At 52.0% G+C, this 18,318-nt stretch overlaps 1 protein-coding gene and 1 long non-coding RNA gene across 2 annotated transcripts in view; both read left to right on the top strand.

Annotated features, from left to right (window-relative positions):
• Positions 1-11,748, top strand: part of EEPD1 (endonuclease/exonuclease/phosphatase family domain containing 1) — a 54,421-nt gene extending 42,673 nt beyond the window's left edge. Inside the window, exons 3-7 of the mRNA XM_062622385.1 lie at positions 4,533-4,643; positions 6,971-7,105; positions 8,392-8,518; positions 11,011-11,205; positions 11,299-11,748. Coding sequence (XP_062478369.1) covers positions 4,533-4,643; positions 6,971-7,105; positions 8,392-8,518; positions 11,011-11,205; positions 11,299-11,498 — 768 coding nt within the window. The 3' untranslated portion in view covers positions 11,499-11,748. The remainder of the gene's footprint in view (positions 1-4,532; positions 4,644-6,970; positions 7,106-8,391; positions 8,519-11,010; positions 11,206-11,298) is intronic.
• Positions 1-18,318, top strand: part of LOC134165543 (uncharacterized) — a 217,546-nt gene that overhangs the window by 95,571 nt on the left and 103,657 nt on the right. The gene's annotated exons all lie outside the window — the stretch shown is intronic.

Here is an 18,318-nt window from a genome sequence, read left to right as displayed (position 1 = left end):
GCAGGGAGGTGTGTTAGGGGGGCAGGGAGGTGTGTTAGGGGGGCGGGAAGGTGTGTTAGGGGGGCAGGGAGGTGTGTTAGGGGGCAGGGAGGTGTGTTAGGGAGGCAGGTAGGTGTGTTAGGGAGGCAGGGAGGTGTGTTAGGGAGGCAGGGAGGTGTGTTAGGGGGGCAGGGAGGTGTGTTGGGGGGCAGGAAGGTGTGTTAGGGGGCAGGGAGGTGTGTTAGGGGGGCAGGGAGGTGTGTTAGGGAGGCAGGGAGGTGTGTTAGGGGGGCAGGGAGGTGTGTTAGGGGGCAGGGAGGTGTGTTAGGGAGGCAGGGAGGTGTGTTAGGGAGGCAGGAAGGTGTGTTAGGGGGGCAGGGAGGTGTGTTAGGGAGGCAGGGAGGTGTGTTGGGGGGCAGGAAGGTGTGTTAGGGAGGCAGGGAGGTGTGTTGGGGGGCAGGAAGGTGTGTTAGGGGGGCAGGGAGGTGTGTTAGGGGGGCAGGAAGGTGTGTTAGGGGGGCAGGAAGGTGTGTTAGGGAGGCAGGGAGGTGTGTTGGGGGGCAGGAAGGTGTGTTAGGGGGGCAGGGAGGTGTGTTAGGGGGCAGGGAGGTGTGTTAGGGAGGCAGGGAGGTGTGTTAGGGGGGCAGGGAGGTGTGTTGGGGGGCAGGGAGGTGTGTTAGGGAGGCAGGAAGGTGTGTTAGGGAGGCAGGGAGGTGTGTTAGGGAGGCAGGGAGGTGTGTTAGGGGGGCAGGGAGGTGTGTTAGGGAGGCAGGAAGGTGTGTTAGGGAGGCAGGGAGGTGTGTTAGGGGGGCAGGGAGGTGTGTTAGGGGGCAGGGAGGTGTGTTGGGGGGCAGGGAGGTGTGTTAGGGAGGCAGGGAGGTGTGTTAGGGGGGCAGGGAGGTGTTAGGGGGGCAGGGAGGTGTGTTAGGGGGGCAGGGAGGTGTTAGGGGGGCAGGGAGGTGTGTTAGGGGGGCAGGGAGGTGTTAGGGGGGCAGGGAGGTGTGGTAGAGGGTCAGGGAGGTGTTAGGGGGGCAGGGAGGTGTGTTAGGGAGGCAGGGAGGTGTGATAGGTAGGCAGGGAGGTGTGTTAGGGGGGCAGGGAGGTGTGTTAGGGGGCAGGGAGGTGTGTTAGGGAGGCAGGGAGGTGTGTTAGGGGGGCAGGGAGGTGTGTTAGGGAGGCAGGGAGGTGTGTTAGGGAGGCAGGGAGGTGTGTTAGGGGGGCAGGGAGGTGTTAGGGAGGCAGGGAGGTGTGTTAGGGGGGCAGGGAGGTGTGTTAGGGAGGCAGGGAGGTGTGTTGGGGGGGCAGGGAGGTGTTAGGGGGGCAGGGAGGTGTGTTAGGGGGGCAGGGAGGTGTGTTAGGGGGGCAGGGAGGTGTGTTAGGGAGGCAGGGAGGTGTGTTAGGGGGGCAGGGAGGTGTTAGGGGGGCAGGGAGGTGTTAGGGGGGCAGGGAGGTGTGTTAGGGGGGCAGGGAGGTGTGTTAGGGAGGCAGGGAGGTGTGTTAGGGAGGCAGGGAGGTGTGTTAGGGGGGCAGGGAGGTGTGAGGGGGGCAGGGAGGTGTTAGGGGGGCAGGGAGGTGTGTTAGGGGGGCAGGGAGGTGTGTTAGGGAGGCAGGGAGGTGTGTTAGGGAGGCAGGGAGGTGTGTTAGGGAGGCAGGAAGGTGTGTTAGGGGGCAGGGAGGTGTGTTAGGGAGGCAGGGAGGTGTGTTAGGGAGGCAGGGAGGTGTGTTAGGGGGGCAGGGAGGTGTGTTAGAGGGGCAGGGAGGTGTTAGGGGGGCAGGGAGGTGTGTTAGAGGGGCAGGTAGGTGTGTAGGGAGTGTGCAGCTCCCTTAGGATATCCAGCCCAGAAGATGTTGCTCTCCCTGCTCCCAGATTAGCCCAAGGCACTTTGTTTTCTGCTCCTCAGTCTCTCCTCACATGCATGTCTCCCCAGTTTCTTCCAACTGCCCCTCCATTCTTCCAGTGTAAGTCATTAGCTCATTCCTTACCCACCTCTGCTTCTGGAGGGGCTCAGAGCAACAGGCATTGGCTCTTTACCAGGGTGGACAAAGAGCAATTACGTCTTTGGATCCTCCGTCCTTAGGAAGAATGGCGTGTTGCTGATGAGCAAAGGCAACAGGGCTTGTCCTGGTTCCTTGTTGGCACCTGGCACACCAAATGGGGGCAGTGGGCAAGTACATGGCACAAGGGGGTTGATTGCTCAAGAGCACAGCGTGGTCTTTGCTAGGGGCATGCCTGGAGCCTGGTGCTGCCGTGTTCCTGCTCCCTGGAAGCACTGCTTATCCCACACAACCCAGCACCCAGCTGCAAGGGCGACCCTGGCAGCATAGGTGTGATGCAGGGCATGCTTGTGACTAGACCCTGGTGCTGTTGGTATTATGGCGTGTGTGTGAGGTTTGACTCTGTATGTGTAGGGTTGAAAGAAGCAGGTGACTTAATCGTTAACAATTTCAGCCAGAAAGGCTCTAGAAAAAGCCAAAACTGGAACTTTTTTCCTTAGGAGGATTTTTTGGGGGGAAAATAATGTTGTTCTGATTCTGATTTTGATTTTCCTTTCCCACCAGAAGAACTGGTCCTCAAAAGGGCTGGAGTTGCTCTAACTTAGCTGTTCAAAGGAGGAAAGGCATTTCTTTCCTTCCCAGTGTGGGCTAGGAGCTTGTCTGTGTGTTTTTGCTGCCTGGGGGAAAGCAGAATATTGCCTGGCGCTGGGTTTGGTGGGCAGATGATCTGAGAAACGCCCTTCTCACTTCAGCAAACAGCCGTGACCTGAGCACGCGCTCTGTCACAGCTTCGACATCCACGTGCCCTCTGGAGAATGGGCACAGACCAAAGCAAGGTGCTGCAGGCCAAGGACAGGCTGGGGGGTTTGTCTGAACAAACTGCATCATCTTCTTGGTCAGCTTTTTGTTTGAGCAAAGTTAAATCGAGGCCTTAAAAAAACAAATCACTGTGGAGGAAACAGAATGTTCAGACTGGTGACGGGTGCTGTAGGGTTTATTCAGCCCCGACGTATACCTTGTGCTGGTTGGACTTTGGAGGCAGCTGCAACCCAGGGATAAGTAAACTCTTTCATTGAGTTACAGTTGAATTTCTAATGTCAGCTTTTCCTGCCTGATGGCATATAACGGGCAATGACACCGTATGTTCTTCACAAGGGTGATAGGACAAGAGGAAATGGCTTGAAGCTGAAAGAGGTCAGATTTAGCTTGGATATTAGCAAGAACATGAGGGTGCTGAGGCGCTGGCACAGGGTGCCCAGAGAAGCTGTGGCTGCCCCATCCCTGGCAGTGTTCAAGGCCAGGTTGGACACAGGGGCTTGGAGCAAGCTGCTCCAGTGGAAGGGGTCCCTGCCTGTGGCAGGGGTTGGAGCTGGATGGGCTTTAAGGTCCCTTCAACACAACGCATTCGATGTTAATGTGGCATCTTGAATGAGAAGCCCCAGCCAATCTCTGCATTTCAGAAGACTCTTTTAAAAGGTGTGCAGGCATTTTTGCTCTGGGTGTGTGACCAAAATGACCTTCAGCCTTCTGAGGCAAGAAGGGGTTGCTGGGTTGCATGTACCTCAGAAGTCAACACTTACAGCTTTAGCCTCTGGGATGCTGCAATGGCAGACAAGGCAGTGGGTGAGAGAGCAGGGGTTTAATTTCAGTTTTGAATCAAAAGATGAAGATGAGAACACCTGTCCCACTGTTCTGCTGATGCCCACATAGGAAACCCATCTGCGCAGTTTATCACCGTAGCTCTTTGAACTGTGTTTGGCTTTACCACTGCAAAGAGTCACTGTGGACAGGAGGTTACTGTTTGCCTTGAAAATCCTTCTCCGTTAAATAGGAGGGACATTCTGGATATTAATTCAGTCTTCAATCAAAAGGACCTGGGGGCTTTCCGTGGTGTCCACAGTTACAGCATCCCTGACCTGCTGGGCATTAGGACACAGCTCCCATAGCTCCAGCCACGTGTTTGGACACGCAAAGGTGTCCAAGTGCTGTGGCTGTGCGGCAGCATGCAGGAAGCTGAGCGCTCCCGGGAGGTCAGCCGCATCTGTGTACGAGCTCATTCCTTCAGGCTCAGGGAGTCTCAGCGCGCCATCCCTGCTGTAAAATACCCAAAATGCCGGCTATTGAGCTTGGCCAACACCCTTCCTCTCGTGTAGTGCTGGAGTGGAGCCAGCCACGCTACGGGGGCTTCCTGCCCCGGGGAGAGCTCGGCACCCATGCGTGAAGCCCCTCGAGGGTGGGATACGGTCCAGGCAGCATCTCCGGAGGTGGCACAGAGGAAACCTCGTTCCAGCCAAGCAAGCAGCTTTGGAGGGGAATGAGAAAGGGTCTGAGGGAAAACCGTTCCCTTTGCACCACTTGCACTGAGCTGTTGTCATTGCTATTTATTTCCAAGTCATGCCCATGGGGGTGGGTCAGCCTGCGCTGTGTCCCACAGCCTTCAGGGAGGGCCGGGAGCACAGCCTGTCCATGTCTTACCGTGCCTTGTTTTGCAGGTTTGTTTCCAAGCCCTACAATGCTGATCTCTTTCAGTTTTTCCCTTTTCCCTTTCCTCTCTCCAGTTTTGTGCGGAGCTGAACCAGCCGACGCTGCCAAACATCCGCAAGTGGAAGGGCCCTAGAGGATGTTGGAAGGGTGTTGTTTCCGAAAAGCCCTCAGGCCAGCTACACAAGGTACGTTAATCCCAAGCCTGAACTTCGCCTTTGCTCCTTTTTCCCCTCTAACCAAGGACATATTTTGGATGTTTAAGGCAAAACATTGTGCAAATCTGTTTTGGCAAGGTTTGCACCTCCTGTGTTTTAAGCTGGCTGTTCCTAGAGCTTTCGATTCACCGTGTGGAGGAATTGCTCTCCTTAGCCTGTGGCACACGTACAAGGAGGAAGGTGTGTGCTGGGGGGAGGTATGGTGGGTGAAAACGGTGCAGAAACGGAGAAGAAAGGCTACACATTTGGACAAGGAAAGAGTCCCTGGTTTTGCCCCTGGCAGTCTGCCCTGTGCTTCTCCCTGCAGCACCTTCTGCTGTGGGAATATACCTATGTGCTGCAGTGAGGGACTCATTTATAAGGTGGAGATAGCTGCACCTGCTACCCGTGACAGTGTTCAAGGTATGGCTACACCGGGTGCACCACTAACAGTGCCCAAAAGCAGCCTTTCCCAGGGGAAAATCTCTCTTCCTTTAAGGGTGCTAATGAGTTTTCAGAGCAAGGTCCTCCTGTTGCTGCGGAATGGGTTCATTCTCATGATGCAGTTATTGCAGTGTGGATGTTGTTGGGGGTGGAAGCAGGCACCAAGACTTGTCACAAAGCTCAGCAGTGCATGGGGTTGTCTTCATCTGTTCTGAGCACTGAGCACTAAATACGTAGCCACAGTTGTATCCCGGAATCACGCTGCTTTGAATTCACGTTTCCTTAGTTTGGCTTTTCCGAGTCAGGTTGTGCCACTGCTCGCTGGTTTCGGGCTGATGTTGGGGGGGGGGGTGTGCAGTTCCTTTCATTGCCCTTTGGAGGAAAACCCAGAAATAATGGGGGGGGGGGGGGAAATCCCAAACAAAACCCTACCCCAAACCCACCACCTGAGCAGTGCAAGTACTACCACTAGGAAGGCTTGGAGGGTCTGAATGTGTCCAAGGTTCACCACAACTCACACTTAATTCTGATGCAGAGTGCAGATTCCCTTCAACACATCCTTATTCGTGGCTGGAGTTTTCCTTTGGGACCTTGTTAGGCCCGGTTATTAAAGCACTGGATTTAAAGTTGTGCACAGTTGTCAAAGCTGTTCCCTCTGCTCTTCCCTTTTTCCAAGAACTGTTAGTAATTGTCTCACGGTTTCCATGTGAAATCCAGAGCCTTTGGTCCGTTCTTTCTTGAGCTCTGTTTCCAAAGATAGCAATGAAAGCTCTGACCATGGGCTGCATGAGTAAACCCCATCACCTACCTTGTTTTACTGGTAGGGATGTAAGAACGAGCTACGTGAGAAGCCTGTGGCCAAGCTAAGAATAGAAATGTTCCCCACTGGCTCTTCCTTTTGGCTGCTCTAACAGAGATCCAGGCTGTGCTGGAGGTGGGGCTTGTTGCACTCAGAGACAGCCTCTTCTGCCCCTGGGGTCAGTGAGTGAGTCCCTCGGGTTGGAACACTGCGTACGCGGGAGCAGTGCACTGAAGGAACAGTGCAACCCGAGCGCAAGGCTGGTACCGGGACACTTCGTAGGGTTTGCTTCCACCTGCCTTCAGCCACGGACTGACTTTGACCACCGTGTTCATGTGAAATCTGGAGCCAGGAAACAGCAAAGAGCAATTGTCAGCAGCTTTATTCTCCCCCATCTTTTCCTATAGCAGTTTTCAGACCTTAGACTTGGGACTGGTGGAATAGTGTCAGTGTTTTAGAGGGGAGTTATCTAAAGTAGCTACCAAAGGATTTCGGCCACCTTAATGCTTTCCTTCAAGGCTCATGGGAATCAGCAGAGCAGATAACACTTGGTTATTGCAGCTGAAAAGGAAAAGGGTCCTCTTTGTGCTGGATTTAACTGTGATTACCTGGGGGAAGTGGCTTTGAATGATACCGAGGAAGATGGTGTCTGGGTGATGGGAGGAGAGGCTGACAGGCTTTGCTTTAGCTACTGCTGCTCTGTAACCAGGGTGGGATGCCAGCTTCACATCCTGAAGTCACCAAAACCAAAACCCCGTGCAGGATGGTAGAAAGAGCTGAAAGGGTTGGAGAGCTGGAAAAGAAAGAGAGCAGATTGAGAGAGCTGAGAGGTCTAGACCAGATCACACACCAAGAGACTGCAGGAGCCTGCATGCTTTCAGTTTGTGGGTGGCAGAAGCCTGTGAGATGGCACATGGCATGGGGAGAAGGAACAACTGCACGCAGCATCATCTTCCAAAGCCCCAGCAGCCACCCAGTGAGACCATGAGGTACTGAGCTCAGGCTTAGACAAACAGGTTGGTTTTGCCTTCTTACTGCTCGCTTTTTTCACTCTCTTTTTTGTTTGTATTTCCAGGGAGTTGAATATTCTGGCTTCCTCTGGGACACCACAGCTGGCATCGAACTGAAAGATGCCTCATCTCAGGAGAGTCCACAGACGAACGGCAATGGCAAGCACTCGTACCCTCACCCTTATCTCGCCCATTTCAAGGTAACTGCTGTTGTGCCAAGGGACCCTCGTTCAGCACTGGTTAAAACATGTGGGAAGGGTGGAAAGAGACACAGTGTTCTAAGGGATAAAAACCTGTGTGAGGCTCTAACTCATCACTTCAGCACTGTCTCATGGCTTGGTTATAGAACGGTGGAGCGGGGTAAGAGTAGGCAGGATGGAGATGGATGTAGATATCTAGACGTATAGATACGGAAGTACAGAAAGCACAGTGCTCCTGAGAGACTCAGGCTTATGTTGCTGGCATACTGCAGAGTTTCCATTTTAAAGCTGTTTCAGTAGGCTGAGCCCATCTAAAAGAACATTGTGCATTTGGGAGGTTGTTCCCGTACATCTGCTCTGGCTTTGAGCTGAAAAAGGGTACATTTAAGTTAAGTATTAGGCAGAAGCTCTTCCCTGAGAGGGTGCTGAGGCGCTGGCACAGGGTGCCCAGAGAAGCTGTGGCTGCCCCATCCCTGGCAGTGTTCAAGGCCAGGTTGGACACAGGGGCTTGGAGCAAGCTGCTCTAGTGGAAGGGGTCCCTGCCCATGGCAGGGGTTGGAGCTGAAGGAGCTTTAAGGTCCCTTCAGCCCAAGCAGTTTGTGATTCCATGATTCTATATGCTCGAGTGAACATCCAAGCAGAGAGAGCCCATCTCCACACAGGCTGTGATGGAGGGGTCCGCTTTGGGGAAGTTGACATCTCTGGTAAGGCTTTGAGAGAAGCATTAGTAAAATAATTCTTAGTAAATAAATTATTAATAATAATATTAATTAACAATGTTAATAGGTCAATATTAGGAGTAAGTATTACTCATGCCAGGTCAGTCCCTGAAGGTAAGCAGAAGACTGCATGGAGCCAACAGCTCCTTTCAAGGTACATTAAGTTTCTTGGTCAGTCTCTGTGGCAGACCAGGGCTAATCACGAGCAGTAATTAGCCCATGTAATGACCACAGCATTATTTGTAGCTTATTAACAACTGGGTTTGCATCAACTCATTTCCATCAGCAGCTGGCTTCCTTCTGCAGCCGTGGGGGAGAGAAGCTGCTTGCCTGTGCTCATGCAAACCAGTTTCTGCAGAGCTGGGAGGGGGTCACGTTAGCGCAAGCAAAGCAGCAAACCGCGTCCCCCTCGTCCTCCTAGGGCCAAGACAAACCAAACCCCACCACACACACCGCCAAGCGAGTCCTCCTCGCCAAGAGCACTGGGAACAGGCGTGTGGCGCGGCTTTGTGACCTCTCGTGCCCTGTGTGCGCGGCACTGATTTCTCCTCCTCCCTCCCTCCCCAGGTTGGGATGAACGACCTGACCCTGGTTAACCTTCACCTGGCCTTGCCGGCGGGCGAGAACACCGCGAAGAGCCACGACAGCCACAAACTGGCGGCCTTTGCACAGACTCTGCAGGAGACACTGAAAGGTGAGGCTGGGCTCCCCCCATCAAAGGGGAGTTCAGTCCATAAGGTGAAGCCTGGACGAGCACGAGCCTCACAGACACCCCTGGCAGTGTTCAGGGCCAGCAACATGCTCTGGGGTGAGGTGTCCCTGCCCATGGCAGGGGGTGGAACTGGATGAGCTTAAGGTCCCTTCCAACCCCAAACTGGGATGCTGTGATCCTCATCAGCCTCAGCGTTGTCTTTACCGGTACCTGTGCTTGAATGGCGCACAGTGTGGCAAATGTGCTTCTCTCTTCCTCGTTGTCCTAAAGTCTTTCCTCATTAACACTAAGAGCACAGGGGATTCTGCTTTGATGCTTTGAGAGCATCTTTTCAAATGCAATTCCTCCTGATTTTATGCTACTTTAAGAGCAGGTTCAGCCAAAAAACCACAAAAGATCCCAGGGTTAAGACCCTGTTTTAAGTGCCTTCTGGAAATGGCACACCTGATGTCAGAAGAAAGCTTAATGGCTTTTTTCCCCCAAAGAAATAGGTTCTATACATTCACTTCTTGGATAACTGGAAGCCTTTTGGAAATCTCAATGCTAATGTAAAAAAAGAGACCAAATCCTGCTTTGGTGCCTGCTTTTTTGGTCTGATGTGCAGTGTGATGTTGTTGATGGTAAATAATCAGCTGCTCTGGTTTTACAGCAGGATGGGGGACACCAGAGTTTAGAGCTGAACCTGAGCAACACTGGAGGCAGCTGCCTCCTTTTCTTTACCTCACTTCTGAGAATCTGCTTCTTCCTTGGAAGCTGGCAAATGGAATTCAGTTTCCTCCGAGGCAGAGCAGCACCTTTTGGGTTCTGCATGCTGCTGATCTTGTTGTAGGAACAGAAAAGCCTAGCCCTTGGGTTACTGCTTGACAAAGGTGCAAGAGGGTTACCAGGTTCTGTGCATGACGGTTTCCAGCTTGGACCAGTTTAGCGAGGTTGGTCGCTTGGAAGCATGAACATCCCTCGTGTACAACACAAGAGGTGTTTGTCGTTTACGTGTGTGCTACTTTTGTTCCTTTTGAGCTGCACGAAGTCAGAGCTGGTTTTAGGTGCTACTGCTTTAAGTATTTGCCCACGTACCTTGAAATTGGAAAGGATGAAGGTAGACAAAGGGATCATTTGTGTAATCCCCAGAGGCTGACCTGAGGCACAGATAAATGTGTAGCTCTTCTGAAGTCAACCCGGTTGCATTTCCACTGCGTCTAAACTGAGGCTGTCAGCGTTAGGGCTTCCTTTTAGTTGATGTGCTCACTTCCCTGTGGTAGGACAGTACTTGTTCTTGCTTAGTCTTTCACAAATGAGACTCTGATTCCTCCAAACCCATGCAGTGCAGGTGTTGTTTCCTAAACAAATGGTAGTGCACACTTGTTACTTTGAAGTACTGAGTTACCCTGCCAAAATGAATGCCATGCTTCAGATTACCATCATCCTTCAGCTTCTTCCAAATCAACCCATAAAATATGGGTAATAAGAACTGATTTATCTGTGGGCACTGCAGTGAGTTTGCTAACAGATGCCTACTCTGTTCTCTTTCATTCTTACAAAGAGGCACAGGAGCCTCTTTGTACATTACTCCTGTAATGTAGAACACTAATGATCCCATATTTCTCCCATCAGACCAGAGAGTCCTGGCTCCTTTTTCCACCTAGTTCTTTCCCTTCATCAGTGCTGGAGAGATGTGGTGGCTGTTGGTTGCTCATAGCTAACTCTTTGCAGCATCAGTTTGTCTTCAGTGCGCACAGCAAAGAGATGCTATTCCCGATGTGCAGCTAGTGCTGGAAGCCAGGGACCAGGGTGTTCTCCCATCCAGCTTGGCCATATGTGATGTGTTGTTACCCACACATCGGGCACTAGGGTTTCTTATAACCTTTGAGAGGCTGTAGGGAGCCCCTTAGAAGCCAATGTACAATCACATCTGGAGAAGTGTGCCACCGTCTCCCCCCAGATGGATGCTCTGCGTCCTGGTGGGACAGCACAGCCTGTGGGAGGGGCCTTGGCAGCAAAGTAATACTTAATCCTGGTGTCATTTCCAGTGTGATTTGTGGCTCGCAAAGGGCAGAGAAACCACGAATGGTTTCGCTCTCTGTTCGTTGCGTCTTAGCAGGCAGCAGCATGGTTTGAAGTGTTGGTTTGGAAGTCAGACGCTGTCGATCTCGCTGCTCTCATCCCTCACACACAGCGCGGAGCCGAGCGGAGCGGGTTTTGTTGTTGAACTCGCGCTCCCTCTCCTGGCTACTTGTACAGCAACAGCCCCAGGCGAGGAGGCTGGTCCCGGGCGCCGGGAACGGCAGAGCAAGGCAGGAGCAAACAGGCGGTGAGGGAGCCTTTAGACAGCATTCCTGCCACGAGTTCAGTCAGATCAGCTTTGCTGCTCAGCGTTTGCATTTTCCCTCCTCCCATTTACCCACCCTCGCTCCCTCTCGTACTGAAGCAATGGGTGTCCGTTCCTCCCATTCACCCCTGGTTTTCCTGTTTCCCAGGAGAAAAAGACGTGATCATCCTGGGAGATTTTAACCAGGCCCCAGACACAAGCGACCACGACATACTGAGGAAGGAGAAGTTCCATCACCTGGTCCCTTCCAGCACCTTCACCAACATCAGCACAAAGAACCCACAGGGATCCAAGTCGCTGGATAACATCTGGATCAGCCGGAGCTTGAAGAAGCTTTTCACAGGTACAGCTGCTTCTTAGGGCGGTCGTGGAACCTTTAGCGAGTGACACGAGCCAGCGGGCAATACCTTTGTCTCTGTGGTTCTGTTCCATGCAGGCCATTGGGCTGTCGTGCGCGAAGGTCTCACAAACCCGTGGATCCCTGATAACTGGTCCTGGGGTGGGGTGGCCTCGGACCACTGCCCCGTGCTCGCTGAGTTCTACCTGGAAAAGGACTGGAGCAGGAAGGAGGTGACGCGGAACGGGAACGGGGTGACGGTGGAACGCAGCGACTCCCACGCGAAGCACGAACGATGACGTGAACTTGAGGGTGCCTTCTGCTCCCCGGGGAGCAGGCGGAGGCTGCCTCCCCTTCGCCTTCCTTCCCTCTCTCCTCCCCGTGCCTGGGGAGCTTCAGCACTTGATTTCAGTGGCCGTGGCCTTGAGCCCCTCCTGGACAGTTGTGGGGTGCCCCATGGCAGCGCTTTGCGGGGCCACAGAGGACATTTCCCACTCCTGGAGACTGGAATGAGGATTGTACAGGAAATAAAGTGTACTTTTAATACTGTGCAGGGTCTCTGCTGCAGCGCAGCCCAGCAGGGCTTCGTGGGGAGGTGAGGGGGGAAAACGTCTCTGTTCCTTGTCCTCTGGTCCTGCAACTGGCATCAGGGAGGAGATGTAACCCTGGGTCTTAGCCCAGGAGCCGGTGTTCTGAGCAGGGCTCTGCACCGGGGACAAAGAGCTGGTACATCAGTGGGAGGGTCTATAGACAGGCTCACATTCATGTAGTCACTGCAGAGGCTGATGTGTGAGTTGTACCAACCTTTGCCCGGCGATTGGTTTAGGGGTGTTCAGTTTCTGCCTCTGGATCATCAGTCTCCTGAGCTTCATTGCTGTGTAAGTCCAGGCACCACAACAGGCAGCCTGAATACAGTGTATGGTCACTGTGCACATGGCAGGGATGGGGTCTGCTTCTAAGGAGCTTTGTTGCTGCGCATGCCCTGGGTGGGCAGGACTGCAGTCAGCAAGCTGCCGCGGGATGGAGCATCACATTTGCCACCTTCATAGAAGTTTTCAGTAGCAGCAATCAATAAGCAGTGACTGAGAAGGGAAAAGCATAAGGAAAAACAATTCAGCACCTGCAAAAGAAATAGGTTGAGTGTGAGACGTGCTGAGCTGCCCACTAGCCCAGTGCCTTCCGCTCCCGGCTGCAGGTGGCCACACATGATGCTGCTGAGCAGAAAGGAAAGCTCTGGGGCACAGCTCATTGGACCACAAAGGGAAAACTACTGCTGGCAGCACTGCCATACCGAAGGAGATGGGATTGAGAGGCTTCGAGCAAACCAGTACCATATTCTTGCAGCGTTTCCTTGACTTTCTAACCTGCTGTCTCATTTCAGGTAGCAAGAGCTGAATAAACTCAGGTGCAAACACACACAGCTGTAGATTTCAAGCAGCTTTTCTGACTGTAACAGAACTAAGCCTGGATGAAGGTGGAATGGTCTGGGTGTGACTGAGGGAGGCAGCATTGACATTTCAAGGGGTTAAGTGAATGACTCAGAGGTACCAGACCAAATTACTTGCTCAGCATTCCCTGTTGAAAATGGGAGGTGCAGGCGTTTGTCCCTGCTCATTGAGCCAGCCGGTGAGCTTAGCTCCAGCTTTCATTCTGGATCCTTGCCTCTGCTTTGTCCTTTTCCCTTACATACGAATGTTTGAAGGCTGAAATGACTTCACAGCTCTAGAAACAAAACTCGTAAGGGCCAGGTCAGATTTAACCTGCTGCAGGTGTAAGCGCAGGGTGATGGTCTGCAAAGCAGCAGCACTGACTGCTGCGGGAGGAGCCTTTGCTGTGGCTGATGGGCTGCCCATTAGCATGGGCTGATGGGGGTGGAATGAGCAGAGCCACCTTCATAACCCATGTGGGAGCTGCAGGGAGGATTAAATGGGGCTGGTCTGTAGCCCACAGCCAGCCCAGGCTGCTGGGAGAAATGGGGAGCTCTGGAAAGGTGATTGTTTGGTGCCTAAGAAGATGCCTTGGAGTAAGATGGATCCTTTGTGGCCAGAGGGAGGAGGACAGAGGAGTTTGGTACCTATATGGAGGTCTGCCTTGCGTGGAGCATCAGTACGAGGTATGTACCCGGTTACTTCATGTTGGGAATCAGTGTCTTGATAGTTTCACTGGGTTCAAAAAGCTCGCTTTGCTTTGTGTGTGTGACATCCCTGGAGGGTGATGAGGTGGTTGTAAGGACTCTGGAGTTCCCAAGAGCGTTGGTCATGTTACGGTGGTTCAGAAATTGAAGTGGTGGGAGCAAACCTGAACAGCAATAGCTATTCCAAGATGCTTGCAGCAGCAGCTAGGCCAGCCCAGTGTTCAGTAGCTGCATTGCCCTGGCAGCACCAGGCAGGTGGCTCAGAAGCAGTGAATTGCTCCTGCAGGTTTTCAAGCTGAGTTGTGACCTTTCTGAGCCTGCTGCAATGAAACCTTAAAGCAGTGCCCTGCTCACCGAGGCTGAGGGGGACACATCTGGGGCTGGGCCTCTCCTCTTGGCTCCCACAGTGCAGGCTGTTAAAGCATTCCCAGCCAGATTTACTCATCTTCCCTCTCTGCTCCAACCTGTTTGCTTCAGGACAAAGCCTCTGCTTTATCCTGTGGGCTTTTTAGGAGGATTTATTTGGCAAGGGTCCATTTGGTCTCCTGGCTTTGCAGTGTGGCAGCACCAAGCAGTGCTGCAGGCCAGCTGGAAGTAAAGGGGTTTTGATACAGGAGGAACCACGAGAGATGCTCAGCACCTCTGAGGAGCAGACACAGCTAAATAACTGTGCTGGGACTGAGCTCCCAAGAACCAGGTCGTGGCAGCCGCAGGTTGAATGGATCTTGGTGTAGCAGTGGGGGAAGCTTGATCACACGTGGTAACCAGCACTCTGGAGCCCTTGTGGGAATTGGTGCTCAGCATCCCTAGCAAAGGGTCAGCCCAGGGGATTCCAAGGTTGTCCTAGACGTTTAAATGGCTTCTTTTCAGAATGAGTTAAGGTTTGGTTATAAAATGGGTTTCTTAAAGGAGGATGTGGGCCATGGGCAGGAGCTGCTGTTCCCTGGAGGACTCACTCCAGGTTGGAAGGTCAAGCACTTCACAAGCTTTTCCTTGCCTGTAGGAAGCAAGACCAAGCCACGCAGGCAGTTCCCAGCCTTTGACTTCCCAGGTTCCATACTTCCATACACAAGTTCTAGATGGGAGAAGCTCTCAGGAGTTTAGGAACTTCTGTTCATTTAGTTCTCCCCCATGTGAGGAGCTGCCCTGGCAGTGAAGCAGGGTTTCCATGGGAGACAGAGCCTGCAGCAGCTGATTTCAGATAGGGGGGTAAAAACAAAGACTTTGAAGAAAAAGCTCACGCTATAACCTAATGAGAAAAGGATCTGCTTGAACATGCATGTGTCCTTAGGTTATATATGGTCCTTTATACGTGTGGCCTCTCCTAAGAGGCACCTGATTGCAGAGTTGCAGTTTTACCTTTGTACCTGGAGGTAGAAAAGCTCCTGCCTCTAATCAGAGCAGCTGAAAGGACTTGCATACACACAGGTTAAGTGTGTGCTTAGGAAATACGTGGCTGGGTGACCTGTTGATGACTTATCCTTCTGGCCATCTTGTAACCCTGTGTGATGGGATGCTCCCAGCCTGAGGGGTGTCCAAAGGTGTTCCTTCAGCAGCAATGTGAAAGCACAGGCCTTGCTGAAGAAGAAAACATGGCACGTACACACACCTGAACTGCTCAACCTTCGTGTGCTGCAAGGAGCACCAGCACCTGCAGGACTCTCACCAGCTCTTAGGAAGCATCCTTCAAGGAAGCTCTTCCTCCTTCACATCATCCCCTCAGAGCTCCTTCATCCCTTGGCATGCTGCTAGTCAAGAGCAGTGGTTGCTTTATGTCCCCTTTCTCTTACTGCTTGAGGTTGCCAGCCTGCTTCCATGAAGATCACTCGCAGTATGTGCCTGGCTGGGCACCTCGGCGCTCACGTATACACTCATCTGGGGGAACCTTTACCTGATGCTTTCAGCTGTAGGACTCTTCATGGCCCTGGTCATTTGGTGGTCATGCTGCTCTTCCCCTTTGCTGTGAGGTTTCCTCACCTGCTTTAAAGGGACCTTTCCCCCTGTCCTCACGCACCCAGGTGCTCCCTTGGGTCAGGAAGGTGCTGGGGGGAAGCACTTGTGCTAGGTTTCCTTCCTGCCTTCTGCCCTATGCCTGGAGGGATGCATGGAGGCACGTGTGGAGACCCAAAGGGTGGCAGTACTGGTCAGCTGATACGTACCTTGCTTTTCCCTGCCTGTCACCTCTGGGATGGAGAGAGTAGGATGTCTGCCTGTAGCACCATGCTTTGCTTTATGCTTAGAAATAAGCCTGTCCCAGCAGGCTGGGGATCCACTGTTGCTCCTTCCTGTCTGCAGGAGGAAAGCAGCGATGTAATGGGCAGGGCTGTAGGCTGGGAAGGTGTAAGCAGAGGTACACTTAACCGTGTCCTTCACTTCAGAACAGAAGGAAGGAGATCTCTTTTGCTCTTGGGACAGCCAAGAACCCATGAAGGAGCCTCAAAGAGTCATGGGGTGGTGGAGGAGATGTGTGAGAGACTGCAAACATGCAGGGGGATAGCAGGAGCATGCCAATGGACAGGCAGGAACTGTGCTGGGGCTCCCGGAAGTGATGCACATTTAGGACATAGCTGCAGCATGGAGGGCCCTAAGAAGAAGGGTAGAGAAATGTCTGAGCAAGGATGCTGGGAATAACATTATTATTATGGGATGTTCAAGTAGCCATAGATCCAATGCTGTCAAAAGGGAGTAACGCGCTCACCCAACACAAGGTAACACTTCAATACTCTCACCCCAGCCATTCTTTCATTTATCTTTATTTATAAGTTGTATAAAATGTATTTTAAAATTGGCCTGATGAAACAGGGAGGCTTTTCCAATGCTGACCAGGTTTCTGTACAGGAATAACGCCAAAGTAGGGAACCGTGGACACACACAGCAAAGCAACTGCACCAAGCTGCTAGGAGAGGCTGTCAGCGTGTCATTGATACCATCACAGTGTAGGGACATGAGCTCATGTGCACTGTTGTCCCCGTGCTTTGTTACATAGCTTCAGTACCATGACTGAGTAACCAGCCCCTTCCCAGGGGAAGAAGAAACTTCAGGAGAACTTACAGAAGCTACACTGCAAAACCTGGAATGCTTTTACAAAGGGGCAAGGACAAATCTGATGCCAAAAGGAGCTGACAGCTACATCTGTTGCTATGGTATCACTTTGATACTGAGCAATTCCAGGCTCCAGCCTTGCACAAGGTAAATCTAACCCTAGAATAACAAAGAAAAGAAGTTTAATGGCACCTATGGCTTTGAAGGAATGTGATGCAGGTTTTTGAGTAGAGCAAAAAGGCCTGTCGTAGTCTTCAGGGCTACAGAGTGGCAAGAGAGTCAGCTGGCTGTTAGAGGGAGGACTGTAGGCATGGCCTGTGGCACAGAAGGGTGACTAGCACAGCCTCCTGGTTTGAAGGACACATGATGTACATAAACTTAGATTATAATATATTACTACCAGGGAAGAGGGAAAAGCACCTTGCTTATGTAGAAGTCTCTGGAGGAAGGCAGGGATTGTTTCTGTAAGAAAGAGTTCCAAATGGTCCCTTTCACAAAGGACTGTCACTTTGGCACACCCCTGGGTCAGCAAAGTCAGCCAGGTTCTTCCATGGGGTAGCTCAAATGATCTCCGCTCGATTTACTCTAAAGGCATCTTTTGACTGCACCCTTTGACTTGACCTCAGCCATGTGCAGCTTTCTTGCTGCTCCTGGCAAAGGAGCCAAAACCTGGAGCCCATGGGTGCATGCCTGCAGATGGTTCTATAGCACTGCAACCCCACGTCTGCTCAGCACAGCTCTGTAAAGGGAAGTCACCAGTGCTCCAGCTGCACAGCCTGGAGGGGGGAAGGAGAAAAGAAGGGCTTTTATTTCATATGGAGGCTGAAGTCTTCCAGCTCCTGAACAATACTGACAATACAGAATTAAGGCTACTGTGAGCAGTTCTTGGTCCCTGCCTCGAAAACAACCAAATTTAGTAAATTTATGCTTGTTGAGTGCGTTTTCTTTTCTGAAGCAGCCAGGCAGCTGCTGCAACAGCACCTGCAACACTACCAGAGAGGCAGCTGCTTTTATGGGGTCATTCAAGAGCCTTCAGACCTCTTAGCCAACTGAGAGCTTCTACTCGTGTTTCCCTATGGATCAGAAAACACGTTCTCAAGGCTTTGCTGTCATGGCTGGTAATGACCTGAGTGTAAAATAAGGTTAAAGGCTTACTCCATCCTGTTTCATTAAAGAACAGGATAAATGGGAAGGGAGGGACTCTGTGCAGATGTGGTGGGGAGGAAACTTGCTTTCATCTCCTTGCCTTATACACTGCCAGGCCTGTTACCAGTGTGCCAAAGCTGAAGGGGAAGAAATGGCAGACACCTTGTCCAAGACTCTCACTAGCTCCTGCCCAGTCTCTCCTACCACAGCTGCTTCCCAGGAGTTCAGAGGAGCCCTGGTAAAATGCTGTCTACTAAAACAAAGGCCTTTGCCAGAATGCTTATAGGTGCAAAACTCTATTTCCCTTGGTAATACCATACTACTTTGGAATCAGACAATGTAGTTTATGTAACAAGTCCTCCTGCATCATCTGAGCTATTTATCATGGGTCTGGCCATGCCTTACAGTAAGGTGCTTTCTCTTCTTGGTTCTGGATATAGCACCAGCAGTTAAAACAGAGGTAAGGTTGCTTCAGAGTAGTGCTGGAACACAGGAATAGGGCACTTGTGAGTCTTCCTTTCCCCCATTCACATCTTGGTTCTTCAAGGAGCCTGACAAGGTTGCTGTAATATGGAAGTACTGCTCAAAAAGCTGATGTCACCATCTGTAGCTCAGGTGACCCAGGTGGGTGTTGTCTGAGGTGCTGAATCTTGCCTGTGTTCCTGAATTTATGTAAAACACGTAAGACATGAAACCACAGTTCTGCCTGATCCTTCTCCCACAACACTGCCATGTTGAACATCCCAGACAGGCTGTGCTTGTCCTCAAAGGAGGGAGAATCATTCAGGAATTCAGCT

This window comes from Pezoporus occidentalis, unplaced genomic scaffold (assembly GCF_034315485.1).
Source record: "Pezoporus occidentalis ecotype Australia unplaced genomic scaffold, CSIRO_AGI_Poc_V1 ctg107, whole genome shotgun sequence".
Classification (NCBI taxonomy): domain Eukaryota; kingdom Metazoa; phylum Chordata; class Aves; order Psittaciformes; family Psittacidae; genus Pezoporus; species Pezoporus occidentalis.
This window is presented reverse-complemented; position numbering and strand designations above follow the sequence as displayed.